The 27,603-nt window shown below is 47.1% G+C and overlaps 1 protein-coding gene across 4 annotated transcripts in view; it reads right to left on the reverse strand.

Annotated features, from left to right (window-relative positions):
• LOC127585070 (voltage-dependent P/Q-type calcium channel subunit alpha-1A-like) overlaps positions 1 to 27,603 on the reverse strand; it is a 486,564-nt gene that overhangs the window by 444,553 nt on the left and 14,408 nt on the right. For all 4 annotated transcript variants that reach the window (XM_052042225.1, XM_052042224.1, XM_052042223.1 and 1 more), the window contains exon 3: positions 24,170 to 24,514. In XM_052042225.1, the coding sequence (XP_051898185.1) occupies positions 24,170 to 24,514 (345 nt within the window). The remainder of the gene's footprint in view (positions 1 to 24,169; positions 24,515 to 27,603) is intronic.

Here is a 27,603-nt window from a genome sequence, read left to right on the forward strand (position 1 = left end):
TGGGGTGTTCGCATCCCAAGAACAAATATATTTTTAAAAGATGTACATTGGAATCAGCTGTATCTGATGTATCGTAAGCATGGACTGAGCACTGGGAAGTAGGATTTATCTGAGTGCTCCTTTTATTTTCCACAGGCATGGCCACATTGGGCCAAATGGCCTCCATCAGTGCCATACTCATTCCAGATGCACAGATGGACCTTGGGGAAATGGTGTATCCCTTGCTCCCTCTTGCCGAGAGAAACAGCCATTTCCCACAGCCCTGGTCCGGCCCTTGAGCCTGTAAATATCCATTGTTCCTCTTATATCAAGTATTTCGACTTTAGCAACCTATAAACCTCAGTAAACATTCATTCCCTTCACCACAAAGTCATACAGCACGGAAACAGGCCCTTCGGCCCAACTGGTCCATACTAACCAAGATGCCCATCTAAGTTGGTCCCATGTGCCTGCATTTGGCCCATATCCCTGTAAACCCTTCCTATCCATGTATCTGTCCAAATGTCTTTTAAAAGTTGTTATTGTACCTGCCTCAATCACTTCCTCTGTCAGCTCGTTCTATATACGGACCACCCTCTGTGTAAAAAAGTTGCTCCTCAGGTTCCTATTAAATGGCTCCCCTCTCACCTTAAACCTATGCCCTCTAGTTTTTGATTCCACAACCCTGGGAAAAAGACTGTGCATTCACCCTATCTATGCCCTTCATGATTTTATACACCTCTATAAGATCACCTCTCAGTCTCCTACGCTCCAAGGAAAAAAAGTCCTAACCTGTCCAACCTCTCCCTATAACTCAGTCCCTCAAGTCCTGGCAAGACCCTTGTAAATCTTTTCTGCACTCTTTCCAGCTTAATGACATCTTTCCTATAGCAGGGTGACCAGAACTGAATGCAAGTGTAGCCTTACTGGCTTCTTATACCATGGGTGGCTGCAGTGTGCACTGTCTACAAAATCCACTGCAGTTACTCTCCAAGGCTACTCCAACAGCCCCTCCCATACCCATGACCTCTACCACCAAGAAGGCCAAGGGCAGCATGCACAGGGGAACACCACCACCTTCAGGTTCCCTTCCAAGTCGCACACCAACATGATCCGGAAATATATCACCATTCTTGACCAAGATAATTCTTGAGCCAAGAGGCTGCAGAGGGTTGTAGACTCAGCCAGCTCCATCACGGGCACAAGCCTCCCCGCCATCGAGGACATCTTCAAGAGGCGGTGCCTCAAGAAGGCAGCATCCATCATTTAGACTCTGGTTAGACCACACTTGGAGTATTGTTTTCAGTTTTGGTCACCTCATTATAGGAAGGATGTGGAAGCTTTAGAGAGGGTGCAGAGGAGATTTACCAGGATGCTTTCCAGATTGGAGAACATGTCTTATGAGGATAGGTTGAGCGAGCTAGGGCTTTTCTCTTTGGAGCGAAAAGGGTGAGAGGGGACTTGATAGAGGTGTACAAGATGATGAGAGGCATAGATCGAGTGGACAGTCGGAGACTTTTTCCCAGGGCGACAATGGCTAACAAGTGGGGGCACAATTTTAAGGTGATTGGAGGACGGTATAAGGGGGATGACGGGGTAAGTTTTTTTTACACAGAGAGTGGTGGGTGTGTGGAATGCACTGCCGGCAGAGGTTGTGGGAGCAGATACATTAGGGACATTTAAGAGACTCTTAGATAGACACATGAATGATCGAGAAATGGAGAGCTATGTGGGAGGGAAGGGTTAGATAGATCTCAGGGCAGGATAAAATGTCAGTACAACATCGTGGGCCAAAGAGCCTGTACAGTGCTGTAATGTTTGATGTACATTGGTTAATTTACCAATGATGTGTTCATTAAGGACCCTCACCACCCGGGACATGCCCTCTTCACGGTACCACCATCAGGGAGGAGGTACAGGAGCCTGAAGACCTACAGTCAATGTTTCAGGAACAACTTCTTCCCCTCCGCCATCGGATTTCTGAACGGTCCATGAACCCATGAACACTACCTCTTTATTCCTCTTTTGCACTATTTATTTATTTTTGTAACTTATAGTAATTTTTATGTCTTATGTCTTGCACTGTACTGCTCCGTAACACAACACATTTCACAACATACTATATGTCAGTGATTATAAACCTGATTCTGATTCCTTTGTCTTATGCAGAGAGTTTCGCTCCAAAGAGAAAAGCCCTAGCTCACTCAACCTACCCTCATAAGACATGCAGAGAGTTGTGGACACAGCCCAGCGCATCACGGACACCAGCCTCCCCTCCTTGGACTCTGTCTTCACCTCTCGTTGTCTTGGTGAAGCAGCCAGCATAATCAAAGACCCCACCCACCGGGGACATTCTCTCTTCTCTCCCATCGGAGCGTGAGGGCATGTAACACCAGACTTAAGGACAGCTTCTACCCCACTGTGATAAGACTATTGAACAGTTCCCTTATACAATGAGATGGACTATGACCTCACGACCTACCTTGTTGTGACCTTGCACCTTATTGCACTGCACTTTCTCTGTAGCTGTGACACTTTACTCTGTACTGTTATTGTTTTTACCTGTACTACATCAAAGCACTCTGTACTAACCCAATGTAACTGCACTGTGTAATGAATTGACCTGTACGATCGGTTTGCAAGACAAGTTTTTCACTGTACCTCGGTACAAGTGACAATAATAAACCAATACCAATAGTTTGTCGTCCCTGGATGTAAATACTGAGACTTCCTCCCCAATGGCGCTGTGGGAGCACCTTCACCAGAAGGACTGCGGAGGTGAAGGTGAGAGTGGCCCCGTAATCTGCACAAATGGGTCAAATCAGCAACGTTAGCCACACAGACTTTTGTTACTTTCATTCCTGATTACAGCCGTTCGAGGTGACGGCCTCACACAATCTTCCCAGGCATTTGGGGACAGGCAATAAATGCTGCCATTGCCAGCTCCAACAAAACCCTGTGAATTAATTTTAAAAATAATAATAAATAATTAAAATAATAAGAAAACCAAGTGGAGGAAGGGAGGGCAACGCTGAAGGTGAAAACGACAGACAGTCCCCAGGTTATGAGAGGGTTCTGCAGTGACAGGAGCGTGCAGGCACGGGAAGAGCGACCAGCCGGCCTCACTGAGTCAGTGAACGAACGAGTCTGCTCGGTGCTCCCAGCTCTCCCCAGCTCGACCCAGCCCCCGATTGTTGTGGCTCAGGAGTGGGGAGAGAAGGCACGTGGAAATGCCCTGTTCCCACCCGGAAGAAGATGCCTGCAGCCCCGCAGCACCTGGCAAATCCACGTTCATGTGTACGGGGTGTCCATAAGTCAGGCTACGTAACCCAGGGAGGAGCCATCTAAGTAATTCCCTGAACTTGAGATTGAGCCTCAAAGGTATCAGCCTTGGGTTTACAAATAGCTGCCAGTCTACAGAAGCATCCCTCAGCAAAGAAGTGGTTAGCGTGACGGTACCACAGCGCCAGCGATCCCGGTTCAATTCCAGCCGCTGTCTGTAAGGAGTTTGTACGTTCTCCCCGTGTCTGCGTGGGTTTCCTCTGGGCGCTCCGGTTTCCTCCCACATTCCAAAGACATACGGGTTAGAAAGTTGTAGGCATGCTATGTTGGTGCCGGAAGAGTGGTGACACTTGCGGGCTGCCCCCAGAACACCCTACGCAAAAAGTGTATTTCACTGTGTGTTTCGATGTACATGTGACTAATGAAGATGTCTTATTCCCACCCACAAGCGATGCACTAACAGTGCAACAATTTTAAACTGACTTACCAAACCTCCACTTCACCCACAGAACATCAACTTCAGTCTATGGATGGGCAATGCCACCAGAGGTCAACTGGTGACCAAGAAGGGTTATCATCACGTTACACCCACCTGCAACTGTCGGAACGCGGTGACTCTTTGCAAGCTGCTCTCAGCAGGTCTACTCATCATATTACCAATTGATTTTGTTTGTCACACTGCCCTTAAAGATAGAGAAACAAAGGACTGCAGATGCTGGAATCACGATGAAAAACACCATGATGCTGGATGAACTCAGCAGGCCAGGCAGCATCCATGGAGAAAAGCAGGCGGTCAACGTTTCGGGTCAGGACCCTTCTTCAGGACTGAAGACAGGGAAAGGGGAAGCCCAATATATAGGAGGGAAAAGCAGAGCAGTGATGGGTGAACCCTGAAACGTTGACTGCCTGCTTTTCTCCATGGATGCCGCCTGGCCTGCTGAGTTCCTCCAGCAGCATCACCCTTAAAGACAGACTTGCATTTCTATGGCACCTTGCACTTCTCATTCAGGATGTCCCAACAGGGCTTTAGAGCAATGAAGCCCATTGGAATCATGCTTGCTGAAGGAAATGTGGAAGCTGATATATGTGCAGCAAGATCCCAAAACCAGGTGTGTGAGAGTAACTAGATTGTGTGTTGTAGTGGTGTTGGTGGAAGGTAAAATGTTGGGGGTGCATATTGGCGGCAGCTATTGCCGAGGGATCTTTTGCACCTGAATGAGAGACCAGAGGGGGCCTCACTTTAACATCTCATCCAGAAGACAATAACTTGGACAGGGCAGCAAACCCCCTGTGACACCCTGGGATCCCAGCTCTTGTCCCATAACACCGGCAGATCCCAGCTCTCCTCCCACCATACCCGTACCTCTCTGCAATCCCAGCTCTCCCCCCATTCCACCCTAGGATCCTAGCTCTCCCCCGGATCCCAGCCCTCACCCTCACACCAGCCCGGGAACCCTGCTCATCCTCCCTGTGACGATGACAGTATTGTGTTCCCTGACTGCAGCACTGGGAAAAGGTCAGTTAAAACTTTGCACTCAAGTCTCCGGAGTTGGCGCAGAGTTTCTTAACAACCCCCAAGAAGGCAACATCTATCATCAAAGATCCCCACCATCCGGACCACGCCATCTTCTCACAGCTGTCATCGGGCAGGAGGTAGAGAAGCCTGAAGTCTCACACCACCAGGTTCAGGAACAGCTACTTCCCTTCAATTATTCGGTTCTTGAACTAACCTGCACGACACTAACTAACTCAGTATAACAACAGTGTGACCACTTTATGCTACAATGGACTTTTTTGTTCTAATTATGTTCTTTCTTGTGTAATTTGGTATAATTTATGTTTTTCTTGTCAATGCTGCATATCTGATGCTATGTGCCTGTGATGTTGCTGCAAGTAAGTTTTTCATTGCACCTGTGCACACATGGACTTGTGCAGATGACAATACTCAACTTTGACTTTGACTTTGATCAGGTGCAGATCAAAGTAGTCAAGGGAACAATTATTCAAAGAAAACAGCTTTCAGAGGCAGAAGAGAAAGGAGATTAATCCTACACTAATCCCATTTTATTCTCCGCACATCCCCATCTGCTCCCGAGATTTTACCACTCACCCACACACCAGGCACCTCCTCGTCAACCAAGTACCTTTTCAGAGAACAGAGTCAACTACACTGCTGTGGTCTGGAGTCACTTACAGGCATGACTCAATGACACGGTATTCCTTCACATTAGTAAACCAGGAGGATTTTTATTGCACCTGCACACATGACAACAAACTCAACTTTGACTTTGACTCAGGGAAACCCAGTGAGCCAGGGCTGGGATCTCCCCAGCACATAACCAAGCACTCCATTCAGGAGGCCAAGTGAAATGTTCAACCATCCCCTGGAGGCTGCCTCAATTGCCAAGTGCCTAGTAGGCTGGGAAATATCCTCTCTCACCCGAATATGGGCTGTCGACAGAAGGAAAACAAACGGCAAGAGATCAGAGTAAAACATGCTCCAAAGATTACCACCAACCCAACTTTGGCGAGACTCGGAGAAGATACCCGCAATAAATAATCTGGCTCAAAACAGAGAAAGCTAGAAACACTCAGCAGGTCAGGGCAGCGTCCGCGGAGAGAGAAACAGAGTTAATGTTTCAGGTCAATGATTCTTCGTCAGAACATCTGACAAGGATCTCCAACCCAAAACATTTTTTGATTTTCAATATTCTATATAGATTTGGTTGTATAAAACACAGGATTACACAGTGGTGCAGCTAATGAAGCCACAATCTCACACTCCAACAACTAGGGTGTAACCCTGGCGTTAGTGAACAAGATTGTTTTTTACGATAATCTGGTAATTTTCCCGATTATCATCACTAAGACTACAGTGGTACTGGGATGAGCTCCAGTGACACGGGTTCAATCCTGACCTCAAGTGCTGTCTGTGTGGAGTTCTCCCTGTGACTGCGTGTGTTTCATCCGGGTGCTCCGGTTTCCTCCCACATCCCAGAGACATACGGGTTGGTAGGTTAGTCAGCCGCTGTAAGTTGTCCCTGGTGTGTAGGTGAGTAGTGGAATCAGAGTGGGTGTTGATGGGAAAGTGAGGAGAATGAAATGAGATTAGTGTAGGATTGGTGTAAATGGGTGGTTGATGGTTGGCACAGACTCGATAGGCTGAAGGGCCTGTTTCCATGCTGTCTGACTCTGTGACTATGACAAAGAACATGCCAGGGGATATTCTATTAGGTCGGGTCTTCCTAACAGAAACAAATACATCTTAGAACCATAGAACACTACAGCACAGAAAACAGGCCATTCGGCCCTTCTAGTCTGTGCCAAAACTTTATTCCACTAGTGCCATTGACCTGCACCCAGTCCATAACCCTCCAGACCTCTCCCATCCTTGTATCTATACAATTTATTCTTAAAACTTAAGAGTGAGCCCACATTTACCACATCAGATGGCAGTCCGTTCCACACTCTCTGAGTGAAGTTCCCCCGAATGTTCCCCCTAAACCTTTCCCCTTTCACCCTAAAGCCATGTCCTCTTGTACTTATCTCTCCTAATCTAGGTGGAAAGATTATTCTTGCTGAATAAGCAGTGTGTTACTATAACTACAGGTGTCTTCCATAAATGAAGCCCTAAGGGCAAATGCATGAGGGTTTTTAAAGTAAAATCTACAGCATGTGCAACTTGCCTGCATCACGGTGCACACAGTGCAACAGACTCAGGGATTAGCAGCAAGGCTGGGACTTTCAGACGAGCAGCTCTTCAATGCAGCAGAGTATCCCCACTGACACATATTGAGGTGAAGCATGAAGCAGTCGCTAAAGTACAGCTTCCTGCCTGTCCTGAATGTGCGTCACCGCAGGTAATTAGTGGCTGACAGCAGACGTGAGTGAGCAGTGCCACATTAACAGGTCGGGTGGCGGGAGATGGGTCTGTTCTGCTTACTGGGGAAGCAGAACTGGATCTTAGCACTGCACACTCTCTAACATCACACAGTGACTTGTAGGTAAATCAACAAGATGAGTGAGAGGGAGGTTAAGGGGAGTGGGGGAAGCAAGGGGAGTGGGAGATCTACGTGGGACAGGGAGAGGGGAAAGATCGGGGGAGAGAGAGGGGGGGAGAGGGAGAAAGGGAGGGAGGGAGAGAGGGAGAGGGAGAGGAAGGGAGTGGGAGGGAGGGGAGAGGGGAGGGGAGAGAGGGAAGGAGAGAGAGCCCCTCGTGTGTAGGTAAGTGATAGAATCTGGGGACGAGTTGATGGGAAGGTGGGGAGAATCTCATGGGATCAGTGTAAATGGGTGCTTGATGGTCAGCACACTTGATGGGCTGAAGGGCCTGTTTCCGGGCTGAAGCTCTGTAGACTTTCTGACTCTGCTTCTACCACCTGTGGGGGAAGAGCGTTCCAAAGATTTGCTGTCCTCGGAGAAATTCTTCTCATCTCTGTCTTAAATGGGCAACTCTTTTTTTAGTGACCCCCAGCACCTTTTGAAAGTTCCTGTGGAAACTGACTGCACCCTCAGATAATATATCCCAGATCTGCGCAACTCTCAATATGAAAACAAAACTTTTCATGTTGTCTTTAGCTTGTTTGCTGATTATTTTTAAAATCTGTATCCTCTTGCCACCAATACAAATTCACTCAATTACTCCGACAAGTCTTTTTAGAGTGAAGCTTTCAATCAAATCTCCCCTTAACCCGCTCTGCTCTCAACCCAGCTTCTTTGCTCGTGCCTGGGATTGTCCTGGTAAAAGTCCTTTGCTCCATCACCAAGCCTCTGATAGTCGGTTGAGGCGATTAGGAAAGATATCTTTATTAGTCACATGTACATCGAAACACACAGTGAAATGCATCTTTTTGCATAGAGTGTTCTGGGGGCAGCCCGCAAGTGTTGCCATGCTTCCGGCGCCAACGTAGCATGCCCACAACTTCCTAGCCCGTACATCTTTGGAAGGTGGGAGGAAACCGGAGGACCCGGAGGAAACCCATGCAGACACAGGGAGAATGTACAAACTCACTACAGACAGTGGCCGGAATTGAACCCGGGTCGCTGGTGCTGTAAAGCGTTACGCTAACCGCTACACTACCGTGCCTGCCCCATGGTATTTGATCCTTGCATGAGCAACACTGAACACAAAAACAAGGTGAGTTAACTAGATTTTAATAAATTGATAGTTTGACCTGGGCTGGAGTGCATTGTGCAGTTCTTGACTGCGAGAGGATGCGGGGATATTAACCAGATCAGTCCCAGTTTGCAAATACACTAATTATTCATTCATTTTTCAGAAATATTGACAAGACCAGCGTTCATTGTCCATCGGCCTTTTGCCTGTGAGAGATGGTGCTGATCCATTCTCTTGAACTGCCAGTGTCTGAGTGGTGCAGGTATTTCCACAGGGTTGGGGGAGGCGGGTGCGACAAAGTGTTCCAGGATTTAGACCCAGTGACAACGAATTACTGGCAATTAAAGTCAGGGTCACATGCAACTTGGAGGGAAACCTATAGGTGGTGGTGCTGCTCTGCATCTGAAGCACTTGCCCTTCGTGGTGGTAAAGGTCACTGGTTTGGGAGGTGCTGTCTGAGTAGCCAGGGTGAGGAACTGTGCTGTATTTTGTATTTTCATTGATTATTTTTGTTAATTGTATTAGTATTTTTTTATTTTCCATGCATCTTGCAGCTACAGTGGGCCAGTGGAGGAGGGAATGAACATTTAGGCGGGGGTATAGGGTGCCAATCAAATGAGCTGCTTTGTCCTGGATGGTGCCAAGCTTTTAGTGTGTGGTTGGAACTGCAAGCGGAGAGTATTTCAACACACTCCTGACTTGTGTTTGGTAGATGATGGAAAGCTTTGGGTGTCGGGAGGTGAGTCACTCTCCGCAGAATACAGAGTCTCTCATCTGCTCTTGTAGTGCCAGTGTTTACGTGGCTGGTCCAGTTGAGTTTCTGGTCAATGATGACACCTCCAGATGTTGATGGTGAGGGACCTGTGGTGGTAACACCCCTGAGTGTCAAAGGAAGGCAGTGAGACTCTCTCTTGGTGAAGATGGTCATTGCCTTGCATTTTTGTGGTACAAATGGTACTTGCCACGTAGCAGCCTTTGCTGGGCCTTCCTGCATGCAGATGAAAAACCTGGGATTCTTCTCAGAGCAGGGGAGGTCAGGGGGAGACTTCATACTAATATTTAAAATTAAGAAAGATTCAGATAAAGCAATTAAAGAGAAATTAATTAGACAGAAGTAGCTTAGTAACTAGGAGACATGCAAAGAACCAGAGGGGAGAATGGTTTGGAACAATAGTTTCCATTTGTATAGCGCCTTAACACCCCATGATGTTACAGAAGAACATCAAACAAACAAAAATTGATGCTGAGCCACATATTAGGAGAGATGACCAAAAGGAGCAGAAAGATAGCGAGGCAGAGGGGTCTTTGGAGGGGATTCCAGAGTTCTGGGCCTTGGCAGCTGAAGGCTAGTGAGACAGATACATGTGGAGGGTGATTTAGAGGATGGGATTAGAGGAGCTCAGAGAGTTCGTGGAGAGGTTACAGACATCAAGGGAGGGTCAGACCACGGGGGGTGGGGTTTGAAAATGAGGACAAATTGAGCCATGGTTTAACTGGGAGCCAGTGCAGGTGAGTAAGGCACAAGGGTGAGGAGTTGGTGAGACTCGGAGTGAATTAGAATTCGAATAACTGAAGTTTGAATAAGATTATAGAGTGGAGGGAGGGAGACCAACCAGGAGTATGTAGGAACGTTTGGATCCAGTAGGTGACTCCTATTTTATGTTATTTATATTATAATATAGTATTTTATATTATAAACAGCCCTATTTTCATGTAGGAAATACAACAGGCAACACACACTCAACATAACAATACGACAAGGCCCAGATACTTTAGGTTAAAAATTAGTGGGTGATTCTCCTTATTTATCTCTCTTTCTCATTTTGTTTTCCTTCATTTCACCGTTTTCGGGCGCATTCACACTGGATTACTTGCCCAACTTCATTGTTAGATCTTTCTCCTGTTCACTCTGCATTGTGTTTCACCATCTGCCTCTGTCTGTCTCACACTGTTCTGTGGTCATCCCTATTCTCTCAAGTATCACTCAGTTTGGTGTAACAGTCAGTCTCTGCCCTTCCCGCGTCACACGTGCATCTGTGTGGGATCACTTTGTCCTGATGTTATATGTGTTCTCACCTTCAAGGGGACCAAAGGTTGTGTAGGGGCTAAATTAGTGGAGTAGCAATCCAGAGGCCTGCACTAACAATGCAGAGTCCCGAGTTCAAATTTTACCATGGCACTGTGGAATTTAATTTCAGTTAAGATAAAACCCTGATAATCTGGCATCTGATTGTTCAGAAATCTAGATGGTGCAGCATCCGGCTCACTCATTAATCTGGAATGCAAGCCGGCAGTCCAGAGTCCAAAAAGGCTGCGTGACTACAGCTGGGGTTCAGGTCTGGATCACTAGGGGTCAAGAAAGTGTGTGGGATTGTGGCTGGAACCAGGGTCCAGAGAGCTTGAATTTTTACTGTTCACTTTAAACATTAGGTTCATTGGAATATTTATTATACAATGTGTAATATGTAAAAACGTGAAATAAAAGTGTGTTTGGATATTAACAGGAGAAACATCTAACAGTTCAGAAAAGCTGTTAGTCCAACACCACCAAAGCCCCCAGTACATCAGATTATCGGAGTTCAGAATCAGGTTTATTATCACTGACATATGTCCTGAAACTTGTTGTTTTGCAGCAGCAGTACAGTGCAAGGCATAAAACTTACTATAAATTACAAAAATTAAATAGTGCAAAAGAGGAATAACAAGGTAGTGTTCATGGGCTCATGGACCGTTCAGAAATCCGATGGTGGAGGGGAAGAAGCTGTTCCTGAAACATTGAGTGGTGGGTCTTCAGGTGCCTGTACCTTGATTTTTTACTGCATCTTGATTTTTTTTTTAAGAAGTCATTGGTAATGATGGCAAAACTACTGGATTGTTGGAAACTCCCTCCTGGTTCACTGATGTGCTTCAGGTGAGAGAATCTGCCATCCTTACCCAGGCTGACTCCAGTCCCGCCAATCAGATTATCTCCTGAAAATGGCATACCAAGAGACTAAGACCGATAGCAGTGAGGGATGGGCAATAACTGCTGGCATTGAAGACATTGATCAGATCCCTCCTCCCACTGCTACCATCAGGCAGGAGGTACAGAAGCCTGAAGTCCCACACCACCAGGTTCAGGAACAGCTACTTTCCTACAACTATCAGGTTCTTGAACTGACCTGCACAACCCTAACCCTATGGACCACCTCTTGCACTGCCGTGGACTTGTCTCTGTGCTTTTTTTCTTGCACTAATGTCTTGTTTTGCACAGTCTTTTTTTCTTCAGTGTCTTATATAAATTATGCATAATTTATAGGCTGTGTGTTGTCTGAACCCAAGTGCCTTTTCTGCTGCTGCAAGTTTTTTTATTGTACCTGTACCTCACTGTACTTGTGCACATGACGATAAACTCAACTTGATGTGATCCCAAAAAAGATGTCATATAATGTTCTGTGCTGCACATCCCTTGCTCCCTTGTGCACATCTTTCCCTCCATCTCCTGTGCTGTGCCTGCATTATTAGGGGAGAAAGGATAAATTTCTTTTGCTGCCTTCACATCTCCCAAACTGCTTTGAAACCAGTGAATTCCTTCTGAAGTGTGGTCACTGATGTAGAGCAGGAAACGTGGCAGCTAGGCTTGTGCACAGAGGCAGAGACCGGGGGAGACCTGATAGAAGTTACAAGCTTACGAGAGACAATAGACAGAGCAGCCAGTATCATTTTCCCAGGGTCAAAGTATCTAATACTAGAAAACATGCATTTAAGGTGATGGGGGAAAGTTCAAAGAAGGTGTGCTGGGCAAGATTTTTCTTTTTACACAGAGAGTGGTGGGTGACTAGAATGCGCTGCCAGAGGTGGTGGTGGAGGCAGATACGATAGAGGCATTTAAGAGGCTGTTAGATAGGCCCGTGAATGTGCAGGAAATGGAGGGACGTGGACATTGTGCAGACAGAAAGGATTCATTTAGTTAGATGTTTAATTAGTTCGGCACAACACAGTGGGCCGAAGGGCCTGTTCCTGTGCTCTGTTCTAAGTTCTCACAAATGGCAGCGCAATAATGCAGAGTGTGGTGTTATTAGCCCAGTCTGTCCAAATTTTGGCTTCAGATCCCTTGCACCCAGTCGAAGGGTCACACAGTGCACTGGTTTAACACCATACACCTCAGACACTGTGGCACCCACTCAGTATTGCAGTGGGGTGTCAGCCAGGACTTTTGTGCTCAAATCTTCGTCAGGGTGCTGCCTAGATTAGAGACCATTAGCTATAAGGAGAGATTGGATAGCCTCTGTTTGTATTCATCAGAGGCCGAGGGGAGGTCTGATAGAGGTTTATAAAATGATGAGAGGCACAGATGGGATCATTAGAGTCTCTTTCCCCAAGGTGGAAATGTCAAAAACTAGAGGGCATAGCTTTAAGGTGAGAGGGGGGAAAGTTTAAAGGAGATGTGTGAGGCAAGTTTTGTTTTACACAGAGAGTGGTGGGTTGCTGGAACGTCCTGCCAGGGGTAGTGGTGGAAACAGATACGAGGTGTTTAAGCAACATGACTGTGTAGGGAATGGATGGATATGGATCACATGCAGGCAGATGGGATTAGTTTAATTTAGCGTCATGGTCGACAAAGACACAGTGGGCCAAAGGGCCTGTTCCTGTGCTATACCATGTTCTAAATCCCTACAGTGGGACTTGAACCCACGGACTGACAGGATGGGAACATGACCCAGTGGAAGCTCGCGCGCAAATACCTTGTGCACCTTTGTGTTCGCTAACCTGAGAAACAGACAGGCAGCTGGATTCATTCACCCTGTCTCCCTGCTGCAGTTCCCACAGATTCCTACAGATTGTTCACTGCTTCAAATCAGAAATAACTCAAACCCTGAACGAAGGACCATTTCTCATTGCAGGCTGACACCTGGCAGAACAATTTGCACGGGAAATTTCTGCGACATTGCAGAGTATTCATCTTGTTGACTGAGGATACCACAACCATGAGAAAATGTGATAGAACCAGGTGTACACTCCAATCAATATAGCTCCACAGAGTTCTGCTTCATTTTAACTCTGTAGTAAAGCTATTGTGATAAATGAGAAAGGTAGGAGTTAGCCACATAGAAACACCAGCCTCCCATCTCTAATGTAGCTTCGCAGAACCACTGTCAAACTAAAGTTGACACCAAGTCACACAAGGAGAAATTCGAGCAGGTGACTTGGTGAATGACGGAGGTTTTAAGGAGCTTCTTAATGGGGGAAGGAGAGGCCACGTGGTTTAGGGATGGAAGTCCAGAGCTTTGTCTCATCCTCCTGCTTCCAGATTCCACCATTCCAACCCACTCCTGGGCAGCTTCCACCTCTGCTCTCAAGGTCGCTCAGACCTCTGCCACCCGTGTTCTAATTTGCACCTACACCGGCTCCCAGTTAACCAGTGCCTGAATCTCAAAGCTCTTACCCTTGCTTCCCCTTACACAATCCCTTTGTGACCTCACCCTTCACCTCCTTCAGCCCCATGAGATGTTGCTGCTCCTTAAATTCCTGTCTCTTAATGGCTACCCCATGGTCAGTTGTGCCTTCAGCTAGTGAGACCCCAAGCTTTGGAATTTTCACATTCCATATTTCCTTATGACATATGAGATCATTCAGCCCATCAGGTCTATGCTAGTGCACAGAACAATCCTCACTAATTTCCTCTTAACCTATCCTCCCCACATTCCCATCAACTCCCCCCAGATCTACCACCAGGGGTAATTTACAGTGGCCAGTTAACCTACCAACCAGCATGCCTTTCGGATGTGGGAAGAAACTGGAGCACCCAGGGGAAACCCATGCGGACACAGGGAGAACATGCAAACTCCACACAGACAGCACCAGGGGTCAGGATCGAACCTGGGCCGCTGGTGATGTGAGGCAGCAGACCTAGCGGCTGGGTGTGATACTGTGCCCCCACACCCTCTCCACCTCTCTCACGCTCCTCATAAAACCTTCCTCTTTGACCAAACCTTTGCTCTCCCATCCAATTATCTCCTCATGAGGGTTGGTGCCTGGTTTTGTGTGACATTGCTTGTGTGAAGCACCTCGGGATGTTTTTTTCAAAATTAAAAATGCTGCTTCAAAGGAAATTATTGTAAAACCTCTAATGGATCCGAAATTAGATATTTTTGACAAGAGCGTACCTTGGTCTAAAGCCTTCTCCATCTGTGTCAGTGCTTACTGCACTTCTAAGGCCTCATTTATACTGGTGGTAATTCCAGTCCCTGAGAGAAGTTGTTACTTCTGAGACTGGGGCTAATCACATTTCAGTCTCCCTGTTAATTTGTGGAGACTCCCATCCACAGTTCAGTATTTTACACCATCATTCTGCTGAGTTAGCCATTTGAGAGGATCTTCAGCGTCAGTCGGATATTCCGAGGGCATCACTCTGTGGTGGGTGGAAGCAATCACAACAGAATGCCAGCAAGTCTTTGAGCTTAACAGTAATTCCACGACTTGAATGGAACAGCCGGAGAAATCAACTATCCCTTTTGAACTGGACTTTTCATCTTGGATATTTAGTATATTTATCCACTTCCTTGGATATGGTTGTCACTTACAAGCCAGCATTTACTGCCCATCTAAAGTGCCATAATGAGATAAGATAAGATTTCTTTATTAGTCACATGTACATCGAAAACATCTTTTGCATAGAATGTTCTGGGGGCAGCCCGCAAGTGTCGGCAAGCTTCCGGTGCCAACATAGCATGCCCACAACTTCCTAACCCCTACGTCTTTGGAATGTGGGAGGAAACCGGAGCACCCGGAAGAAACCCACGCAGACACGGGGAAAACATACAAACTCCTTACAGACAGTGGCCAGAATTGAACCCAGGTCGCTGGCACTGTAAAGTGTTATGCCAACGCTACACTACCGTGCCTGAGTCATTGGAGAGTAAACCACTTTAGTGGGTCCGAAGTCACATAGTATAGCGGTTAGCATAACGCTATTACAGCGCCAGCGACCTGGGTTCAATTCCCGCTGCTGTCTGTAAGGAGTTTGTACGTTCTCCCCTTGTCTGCGTGGGTCTCCTCCGGGTGCTCCGGTTTCCTCCCACATTCCAAAGACGTACAGGTTAGGAGTTGTGGGCATGCTGTGTTGGCACCGGAAGAGTGGCGACACTTGCGGGCTGCTCCCCAGCACATTCTCAGTAATGCAGGAAGACGTATTTTACTGTGTGTTTGGATATATATGTGACTAATAAATAACAATCTTTTCTAAATAGGCCAGACTAGGTAAGGTCTACATTGCAGCTGTATAAAACTTTGGTTAGGCCATGCTTGAAGTATTGTGTGCAATTCTGGTCGCCCCATTGAAGAAAGGATGTGGAGGTTTTAGAGAGGGTGCAGAAGAGGTTTACCAGCATGCTGCCTGGGTTAGGGGTTGGATAACCTTCGGTTGTTTTCTCTAAAGCATTGGAAACGGAGGGGAGACCTGATAGAAGTTTATAAGATTATGAGAAGGATAGATAGGGTAGACAGCCAGAATCTTTTTCCCATGATAGAAATGTCAAATACTAGAGGACATGCACTTAAGGTGAGAAGGAGAGAGTGTAAAGGAGATGTGTGGGGCAAGTTTTTATTTTACACAGAGAGTGCGGGTGCCTGGAATGGGCTGCTGGGGGCAGTGGTGGAAGCAGATATGATAGTGGTGTTCAAGAGACTTGCAGATAGACGCATGAATATGCAGGGAATGGAGGGATGTGGATCATGTACAGGCAGAAGAGATTTAGTTTAATTTGGCATCGTGTTCGGCACAGACATTGTGGGCCGAAGGGCCTGTTCCTGAGCTGTACTGTACTATGCTTGCAGATTTTGTCTGCTGAATAACAGCAGTGAACTAGATGGGACCTGGTAGTCTGCGGTCAGCATTAGTAATGATTGCTTTTCTTTATATTCCAGATACAAACTAAATTTAAATTTCACACCTGCCATGGTCAGATTTGAACTCAAATCTCTAGATTGTTAATCCAGACCTCTGGATTACTGGTCAAGTACTTTAACCGGAGCACCTGGGAGAAACCCACAGAGTCACCACACAAGTGTCACCGGAGGTCAGGATTGAACCCGGGTCATTGGCACCGTGAGGTAGTGCCTTGTCTAGCTGTGAAAAGTTTCATTTAAGGTGAAGATCCCCTGTGATTACAATTTTGATCTGTTTCCTTTTCTTTATTTTGGTACTCAGTGATTTTATCCAAAGTTTCCAACATGGGAATCCTACTTTGGAATCAGTTTGTGTTTGAATCGATCCTTTTGTCTGTGCAACAGGAAACACAGAGTAGAAATGTCCTTCACTGCTTTCTGCAGTTCTTCAACTTAACTGAAACTTTTCGCAGCTAGACAAGCCACTGCCTCACGGTGCCAATGAGCCAGGTTCAATCCTGACCTCCGGTGACACTTGCATGGAGCTTGCACGTTCTCCCGGTGATTCTATGGGTTTCTCCCAAGTGCTCTGGTTTCCTCCCACATCCCAAAAACATGGTGGTTGGTAGTTTAATCGGCCGCTGCAAGTTTGTCCTCACATTGGGCGAGGGGGAGAATCTGGGGGACAGTTGATGGGAATGCTGGGAGAATAGAGAAAGAGATTAATGCCAGAGTAGTCTAAGTGGGTGGTTGTGGTTAGTACAGACTCTGTGGGCTGAAGGACCTGTTTCCGTGCTGTACTTTTCTATGACTATTAGTTTAGATTAGCTGCCATCGTCCAGGATCGTTCTGAGTGAAAGATTTGGGGCCAACTGCCTTCTTTCTTTGGTAATCAGTAACCTACTGAGGCACCTTGGACTTCCACCAGAGGCATTTTTGGGCCTCTCATCCCATCCGCTCTTTACCCGCCTGCCCTCTGACCCAGACTTGGTTATAAAATTCTCATCGTTGTTAGAGAAGCCCTCCGTGGCCTCCCCCTCTGTAATCTCCTCCGACATCTCAGCACACCTCCTGCTCTCGTCTCCTGCTCTCTCACTGAAGGCCACAGCCTCCGCTGCTGAGGCCTGGAGCTCTGGAATTCTGCAAGGTGTTCCACATTGCTGTAAATATGCACAGCTCTCTCAGCCAAAGGCAACAGGGTCAATCCGCCTTAATAAATTGAAAGTGTCTAAATCACGGGGCATAGTTGGGGGTTTACAAGTGTTTGCATGGGGAGTGAAAAGGAATTGGAGCAAGACTTGGCCATTCAGCTCCTCAAGTTCTGCTATATCTTTCATTATGTCTGAGCTGGTGCCCATGCTCAGAAGCTGAATGGTTTTCCTCCAGGTTCCCACCACCCCCACCACGTTATGTAATCCAATTTTCTGTGAAAGATTAAACATGGAGGAAAAGTTGGAGTCTTGCTGTGTATTGCAGAATCATCAGGTTTCAGTCTGCCTTCCTCTGTGCATCCAGGCCTTGCTTCCTGGCTTTTCATTGGCCTTGGAAATGCCCATGGGTCACCCAGACAGAAGCAGGTGTCCAGGAAGCCACCTTCTGTGAATCTTAAAGGAGACCTTACTGAGCTGGTCATTGGCCAGTACAAAGAGTCTAGCACAGGCAAGTTCCCTTTAAGGTCTCCTGTGGACTCCATGGCCACCATGCTAACCTGAAGCCCCCGCTTCCCACCCCCCCAAAACAACTGGATTTCCCGAATTGATTCCTCCCCCACCCAACCACTGGTCCTGAGCCTGGCCTTGAACTTCTGCCCAGTCACCAACTCATCCACCTCTGGGAAAGCTCCACACCCAGCCCGGACTGACCCGGTTTCCTCTACGCAATGGTGCCAGACCTGGTTTGAAGTGGAGACAGCCTGGGCCTTCCAGGCAACCAGACATTCCAACCGCGTGCCCACAGCATGCCAGCCACTGTGACCACCTCACGTACCTGTGCGTTCCATGACTGACGCTGGGCCGCTCTCCCACCCAATGCCCATAGCCCTCAACTTCATAGTTACATAGAACAGCACAGGAACAGGCCCTTCAGCCCATAATGCCTGTGCTGAACACGGTGCCAAATTAAATTAAATCTCTTCTGCCTGCACATGATCCATATCCTTCCATTCCCTGCATATCCATCCGTCTATCTAAAAGCTTCTTAAATGCCAATATCATATCTACTTCCACCACCACCCCGGCAGCCTGTTCCAGGCACCCACCACTCTCCGAGTAAAATAACTTGCCCCACACATCTCCTTTAAACCTTCCCTCTCTCACCTTGAATGCACGTCCTCTAGTACCCTGGAAAACCCATTTTGACCATGGAAAAAATATTCTGACTGTCTAACCTATCTATGCCTCTTGTAATTTTATCAACTTCTATCAGTTCTCCCCCTCAGCCTCCGACAGTCCAAAGAAAACAACCCAAGTTTGTCCAACCTCTCCTTATAGCTCACACCCTCTAATCCGGGCAGCATCCTGGTAAACCTCTTCTGTACCCTCTTCAGCCTCCGCATCCTTCCTGTAATGGGACGACCAGAATTGCACACACCTCCAAGTGCAGCCTAGCCAAAGCTTTATACAGCTGTAACATGACTTTGTGACTCTTGAACTCAATGTCCCAACCAATGAAGGCAAACATGCCATACGCCCTCTTTATCACCCTATTTACTTGCATGGCCCCTTTCAGGGAACTATGATCTCGGACGCCAAGATCTCTCTGTACTTTTAGTAATCAAAAATCTGTCAGTCTTAGCTTTTTGCTTACTCATTATTATACAGAAAGAGGCCAGTCTGTCCATTAGATCCATGCCACCCCACAGAGGAGCAATCCCATCAGTCCCATTCCCCTCTCCTTATTTCCTTGTAGCCTGCAACTTATTCTCTCTTCCATTGATTCCCTTCTGACTTTTTTGCCCCCTACTTACATTAGCGGCAACTCACAGCAGACAATTAACCTATCAGCACCTCTTTGGGATGTGGGAGGAAACCGGAGGATCCGGAGGAAACCCATGTGTTAGGAGAGAGAACAAACTCCAGGTGGGCATCAGCCGAGTTCAGCATTGAACGCTGGTCTCTGCAGCTGTGAGCCAGCTGTTCTTCTTGGTGCACCACCACATCACCGTCTCCTCAATACAAGCAACTAAACATCCACTGCCTCCAAGTAGAATTTCACAACTTCACACACTGGTTGTAAGTGGTGAACCCCACAGTTATGTATAATTTATGCTAACTTAAGTTTGTAATGTACTGTGCTGCAAAAAGTTAATTTTCAAGACACCTACACACTGTATGTGTGCCTGTAAAACAACAAACTTGAATTTGCACCTTGATCTTGATCTTTCCACCTCAAGGAAACAGCCGCTTAATGTTTACCCCATCAACCCCCCTCAGAATCCTGCACGTCACAATAAGATCCTCTCTCTGAACTCCCGTGAGAATATCCCATCTTAATTTCTCCTCATTGGACAACCCGTTAATTCCAGGGATCAACCAAGTGAGAATTTACACTGCAGCAACTCACAGGTTGCAGAGTGGCGCAGCTGGTAGAGCTGCTGTCTCACAGCGCCGGAGACCCAGGTTCGATCCCGACCTCCGGTGCTGTCTGTGTGGAGTTTGTACATTCTCCCTGTGACCGTGTGGGTTTCCTCTAGTGCTCTGATTTCCTCCCACATCCCAAAGACGTGCAGGTTGGCAGATTAATTGGCCCTTTAAGTTGCTCCCAGTGTGCAGGTGTGGGGTTGAATCTGGGGGGAATTGAAGGGATAGTGGGTAAAATTTAAGAAATGGGATAAACGTAGGATTAGTGTAAACAGGTGGTTGATGGTCGGTGCAGACTTGATGGGCCGCAGGGTCTGTTTCCCTGCTGTATCGATATATCCTTTTACAAAATACAACTCTCTCTCCGTATATAACGCGCTCTGGTGCCATCTCATGGCCAATTCCTCATCTGCTGTCTGGCCAGTGGTAGATTGTCAAAAATTCTCCCCTTGTCATATCCCTCTGTTGGAGAGTGAGCACCCGTGACACGCTATCTCTGCACCCTCGTCTCCCCCACCACCCCATAGATGTTACATCATCTCCACTGAGCCTATCGATGATATTGTCTGGTGGTGCCTCAATCTGTAATCGGCAACTTTATCAGGCAGCCACCTCGGTCACTGCATTCTGATCATCTCCCAGTCTGATCATCACCTCCACTTAAAGTGTCAGCGAGTGATGGCCAGGAATTAGAAGGCAGACACCCGGGGCACATCACCAATTCCGACTAAAGAAAGATCATGGACCTGGTCACATTAACAGTGTCCTTCTCCTGAGTTCTGTGTCAGTTGTGGCTGACTCGGTCCCACGCTCACGTCCGAGTCAAAAATTGTGGGTTCAAGCCCCACCCCAGGACGCAAGTCCAATGATTCAGGTCGACTGTCTACAGCGGGAGCGCAGCGCCGTCCAAGGGGCAGTACCGAGGGAGCACCGCACCGTCTGGGAGACTATCTTTCAGAGCAGATGTTAAAACAAGCCCAGACTGTTCTCTCAGGTGAATATAAAAGATTCCGGGGACCTATTTCAAAGAAGAGTGGGAGGTTTGCCTGGAGTCCTGGAGCTAACATTTATCCTTCCATCAACAGCACCATGAAGAATAATCCGGCCATTATCACCCACCTGTTTGAGGTACATTAATGGCTCCACTTCCAAAGCACTTCATTGGATGTAAAGAACTTTGGGAAGCTGTAAAAGGTGGTATAAAAATGCAAGTCTGTTTATTCATCTCACTGAGGACCTGGGTGAAAAAAATTAAACTGCTTTCCTTTCCTGATCAGAGCTTGGGGAACCTTCTGGAAAGTGTGCACGAGTGTGGGCAACAGAGGGCCCTGTTGTGAAGCTGTCTGCAGTTCAATACCCTGAAAACACTTGGTGACAGTTTTCATGAAAAATACAATGATGCTGGAGGAACTCAGCAGGCCAGGCAGCATCCGTGGAGAAAAGCAGGTGGCCAACGTTTCGGGTCAGGACCCTTCTTCAGGACTGAAGATTATCTGCTGAGCTCCTCCAGCATCATCGGGTCTTTCATCTAGATATTCCAGCATCTGCAATCCTTTATCTCTCTGGTGACAGTTTTTACATGGCTAAAGTACTGGCAAGAAGCTTTGCCTCTGGGAACAGTAGCCAGGACCAAAAATTCTCCTGAAGCTTTTTTTTTCAAAACAGGTTGTGGATTTTGCCAGCGTTTATTGTCTATCCTTAATTCCCCCCAAGATGATTAGGTAGTTGTATTGTGGAGGGCCGTGGCTGTCACGTGACAGCACTGCCCATTACCTGGTCGAAAGACACACCACTGCTAATCAAGGTTTGGCTCCACCCCACCCATCAATTCACACCTGACCATTGATTCCTTTAAGCACCTTTGTACTTGGCCTTGGGCCATTGGCCTTTGTAATTTACCTGGGCTGGACCCCACCAGCCCTCCAGCATTATAAAGAGTGCCACATGTGCTTGGCTCGCCCTCTTTCTCCTGCCCCGAGGGATCACACTGCTTCATCCCAGGCCAAGGACCGTGGAAATGGCGCTGGAGAAATCGTTGGTAAGGTGTGCACTATTAAAAGGGTTGGGAGCATCTTAGTTAGTGTCCCGAGTAGCACAGAGCTGTGCCTGCACTGAGTCAAGGGGTGGCAAGTATCGTATGGTTTTTCCTTGATTGTATGTACCTGGTTCGGGGGGGGGTGGGGTGTGTGTGTGTGTGTGTGTGTGTGTGTGTGTGTGTGTGTGTGTGTGTGTGTGTGTGTGTGTGTGTGTGTGTGTGTGTGTTGCTCCCATTACCCTTTCCCTGCATTTGTCTTTTGTAAATAAATCATTTATCTCTAAGACTGTGTTTGGAGTTCTCGCTTTCTGAGACCCTGAATCTGTTTCACAACAGCAGTTCAGAGTCACATCAGTGGGCTGGAGTCTCAGGTGAGGATGGCAGACTTCCTTCAGAAACGGCATTATGAAGCAGATGGATTTTCATAATCCAGTAGTTTCATGGGTTACTGTTACCTATAATTTCAGATTTATTGAATAAATTTCCCAGTGGGGTTTGAACTTGTGTCTCTAGGTCAATGACCCAGTACTCCGGCAACTAGTCCAATAACCTACACTAGACCTGGAGACTTATCAGCTCACAGCTCTAATTATTTGCCATTTCCCGACAGGTTATAAATTTCCTGAGTTCCTCCTTCCCTCCCTTCCAATTCCCAATTTACAGCCATTTCCAGGATGTTACCGAGCTGATTCTTTGGTCCAACTTCACTTTCCTAATTGGTATCAAAATAAAAACTAGACCAAGGGATTTCTCCCAATATATAAGAAACAGGAGAGCCGAAGACTATTCGGGCCCTTGAACCAATGTTCCACCATTCACACACATACAGGCACTGAATTGCCAGGAGTGGGCCACTTGTAAGAGGGATTCCTAGTCCTAGATCCTTGCACAAGGATACAGGAGCCTGAGGGCATGTACCACCAGGCTTAAGGACAGCTTCTATCCCACTGTGATAAGACTATTGAAAGGTTCCCTTATACGATGAGATGGACTATGACCTCACGATCTACCTTGTTGTGACCTTGCACCTTATTGCACTGCATTTTCTCTGTAGCTGTGACACTTTACTCTGTACTGTTATTGTTTTTACCTGTACTACCTCAATGCACTCTGTACTAACCCAATGTAACTGCACTGTGTAACGAATTGACCTGTACGATCGGTATACGACAAGTTTTTCACTGTACCTCGGTACAAGTGACAATAATAAACCAATACAAGGATATCTCAGTTCAGAAGTATGTTTGCTGGATCCTTGCTCACTCACTTAACCTATCGATTCCCCTTGGTCTACTTCTTGAGTCCTCGTCACAACTTTCTTTCCCACCTACCTTTGTGTCATCAGCAGATTTATCAACCACATCCTCAATGCCTTCATCCATCATTTACATAATTGGTTATCAGTTGAGATCCTAGCACCAATCCCTATGGCAGACATTACGTCTCATCAGCAGGAAAAAGCCCCATTTATGCCCATTTTGTTTCCTGTTAGCCACCCAACCTTCCATCTACACCAAGATATTAGTTCCTACACTGTGAGCTTTTACTTTCCCAACAACCTTCAATGTGGCACCTTATCAAATACCTTCTGGAAGTCTCAGTATAGTCCATCCACCGGTTCCCCTTCATTCACAACACACATCACTTCTTCAAAGAACGCCAATAAATTAGTCAAATATGATTTCCTTTTCACAAAACCATGCTGACTTTGCCCAATACCTTAGATTTTTCTAAATGTCCTGCTATACACCTTTAATAATTAATAACTTTTAATATTTTCCCCACGCCAGATGCAAGATTACAGTTTTATACTTTCTGTCCTAACCTATTGTTTTATACTTTGTCTCCCTTATTGAATAAACCATTACATTTGTTATTTTCAAATCTAATGGGACCTTCCCCAAGTCTAGGGAATTTTGCAAAGTTCAAACCAATGCATCAATTCATGGCCACTTCTTCTAAAACCCTAGGATGAAGTCCACCTGGATCTGGAGACTTGTCCACACATGGCTCCAACTATTGGCTCAGCACCATTTGCGTAGATGTTGTAATTTTCCCTGAATTCGTCCTTCCCTTCCAATTCCCGATTTATAGCTGTTTCTGGGACATTAACTGAGTTGAGCCCTTGTTTAAACTTTGATTCCCAGATCCTCTAATTCCTTACAGAAAAAGTACTATCGATCGCAGCCTCGAGTATACTCAATGACTGAGGTCAAGAGTTCTGGAGGGGTCTTGCTTGGAAGGAAACCCACCCCAACAGGGACCACGATCGTGTAAGCAAATGGCTGGTATGCAGCAGAAACCAAGACTTACTCCCATTCCTTGCGCCTTGCCTGAGGGGTGCTGTGCATCTTGTGGGCCTCGTGGGCCTTGATGACATCTCTGTGATCCACCAAGGCGCCTCGCCTCCTGTAGGGAGCTGCCAACCCGCCATCCGTCATCTGGTAGTACTGCCCCTCACGGAAAGCACCGGAACCGCGGTGGATGGCCGAATCACTGCCAGCCGAGCCTTTCATGTCGCACACCGCGTCGTAGTAGCTCGGAGGGGACGAGGGCCGAAGGTCGGGAGCAGATGCCCTAGGGCGACCTCTAGGGTCCGCCCACCTTCTTGTGTTTGCATTCATCGGTCTTTCTGTCCAGAGCGAGGTACAGGAACTGCTGCAAAAGAACATAGAACATAGAACAGTACAGCACAAGAACAGGCCCTTTGGCCCACAACGTTGTGCTGAACTAATTAAGCTGATGACACCCAATCCCTTCTGCCTGCACATGGTCCATATCCCTCCATTCTCTGTGTATTCATGTGCCTATCTAAGAGCCTCTTAAATGCCTCAATCGTACCTGCCTCCACCACCACCCCTGGCAGCGCATTCCAGGCACCCACCAGTCTGTGTGTCCAAATACTTGCCCCACACATCTCCTTTGAACTTACCCCCTTGCACCTTAAATGCATGCCCTCTGGTATTAGACATTTGGCTCGAGGAGTAATATACCAGCTGCCTACTCTATCCATGCCTCTCATCATTTTATAACCTCTATTAGGTCTCCCCTCAGCCTCCACCACTCCAGAGAGAACAACACACACACAATGCTGGAGGAACTCAGCAGGTCAGGCAGCATCTATGGAGGGAAATAAACAGTCGACGTTTTGGGTTGAGACCCTTCATCAGAACTGGTCATCATTCATCCAGTACTGGTGAAGGTCTCGACCCGAAACGTCGACTGTTTATTTCCCTCCATAGATGCTGCCTGACCTGCTGAGTTCCTCCAGCACCTTGTGTGTGTGTGTGTGTGTGTGTGTGTGTGTGTGTGTGTGTGTGTGTGTGTGTGTGTGTGTGTGTTGCTCTAGATTCCAGCATCTGCAGAATCTCTTGTGTCTCCAGAGAAAACAACCCTGGTTTGTCCAACCTCTCCTGCTGCCCTCTAATCCAGGCAGCACCCTGGTAAACCTCTCCTGCACCCTCTCCATAGCCTCCACATCTTTCCTATAATTGGGTGACCAGAAAGAAAATGCAGAGCTAAAGCAAGCCCTCTCTACCCAGCAATGACAATCAGAAACATCAGTCACAGAGCATGATAGTGCACAATCTGCCAAGCAATTTTTAAGCATAGAAACAGGCCCTTCAGCCCACTGAGGCAGTGCTGACCATCTGCTACTCATTTACACTACTCCTACATTAACCCCATATCCCCATCAACTACCCCCAGATCTGACCACTCACCCACACACTAGGGGCAATTTACACCAACCAATTAACCTATCAACTCACATGTCTGTGGGATGTGGGAGGAAACAAGAACAGCCGGAGGAATCCCATGTAGTCACAAAAAGAAAATACAAACTCCACACAGACAGCACCCGAGGTCAAGATCGAACCCAATCCCTGGAGCTGCGAGGTTGCTGTAACACCATGACACCACTATAGATATAGGGAGGAGGCCGTGGAGGGAATCCATTTAATACAGTCCAGTCCAGTCCATTCAATCCAATCTGGTCTGGTCCATTCCATTCAATCCAGTCGTGTCTAGTCCAATCCAGTCTAGTCTATTCCATTCAATCCAGTCTAGTGTAGTCCAATCCAGTCCGGTTCATTCAATCCAATCCAGTCCAGTTCCCTTTCCAGGCAATCCAGTTCGGTCTTTTCAATCCAATCTAGTCCGGTGCAGTCCAATCCCCTTCCAGTCCAATCCCCTTCGTCACCCCTCAGTTTGATTCCTCCACATGCCCATCGATTCCCTTTTGACACTACAAAGTGCTGCAGCAGGTGGTGCTGCTACCACATCATTGCTCCCAGACCCTGGATGCTGTCTGTGTGGAGCTTGCACGTTCTCGCTGTGACCGCGTGGGTTCCCTCCGACATCCCAAAGATGCGTGGGTTAACTGGCTGCTGTAGTTTCCCCCTCGTGTGGGTGGGTGTCAGGAGAATCAGGGGGTGCTGATAAGTATGTGAGAGATAACAGGTTACCAGGAAACAGGATAGATGGGATTGCACCATAATGATGGGCTGAATATACTCCTACACCATAAGCAAATATGAGAACACATGAGAAATTAGCAGCCATGCCTTCAGCCACCGGGACCCTGGGCCCTGGAATTCTCTCCAGGAACCTCCACTTTCAGCCACCTGCCCAGATGTCTCATCCTGTGGCTCTGAGTCAGATTTGGTGAGATAAACCTCCTGAGACCTTGGGATGTTTTCATCACGTCGGAGGCGATTGGCGTGGACAGCTCCCACTGAACAGCTCACACAAGGGGCAGGCCCACTTAACACAGTTCAAACAAATGAATCAACAGAACCGATGAAGTTTAGCTGGTTCATACACAATACAATGGACATCCTATTCTATCCTATCCTGTCCTGGTCAAATCACGTAAATGCCACAGCCAAGAAAGCTCACCAGCACCTCTACTTCCTCAGGAGGCTAAAGAAATTTGGTTTGTCTCCTTTGACTCTCACCAACTTTTAGTGATGCACCATAGAAAGCATCCTATCTGGATGTATCATGGCTTGGTACAGCAACTGCCCTGCCCAGGACCGCAAGAAGCTGCAGAGAGTTGTGGACACAGCCCAGCACATCACGGACACCAGCCTCCCCTCCTTGAACTCTGTCTTTACCTCTCATTGTCGTGGTGTAGCAGCCAGCATAATCAAAGACCCCACCCACCTGCAACATTCTCTCTTCTCTCCTCTTCCATCGGGTAGAAGATACAGGAGCCTGAGGGCACGTACCACCAGACTTAAGGACAGCTTCTATCCCACTGTGATAGGACTATTGAACATTTCCCTTATACAATGAGATGGACTATGACCTCACAATCTACCTTGTTGTGACCTTGCACCTTATTGCACTGCATTTTCTCTGTAGCTGTGACACTTTACTCTGTACTGTTATTGTTTTTACCTGTACTACATCAATGTACTTTGTGCTAACTCAATGTAACTGCACTGTGTAATGAATTCACCTGTACGATCGGTTTGTAAGACAAGCTTTTCACTGTACCTCGGTACAAGTGACAATAATAAACCAATACATCCAGTTCTGAAATATGTTATGAAGTTAATTTGCATGTAAGGTAGCTAGACCCCTTTGGGTCATACTATATGGTCTGCTTTTTACATGTGAACGCCACAGATCGGATCCAACATTTGCAAAGCCCTGAGACAAAATGCTTTAGATTTGCAGCAAGGCTTTGTTCTGCTTCAAATCTAATTTGAGGTAACAGTTCAGTCCCTTCAGGTGGTGTA

Source organism: Pristis pectinata, chromosome 31, assembly GCF_009764475.1.
Source record: "Pristis pectinata isolate sPriPec2 chromosome 31, sPriPec2.1.pri, whole genome shotgun sequence".
NCBI classification, from domain to species: Eukaryota; Metazoa; Chordata; class Chondrichthyes; order Rhinopristiformes; family Pristidae; genus Pristis; species Pristis pectinata.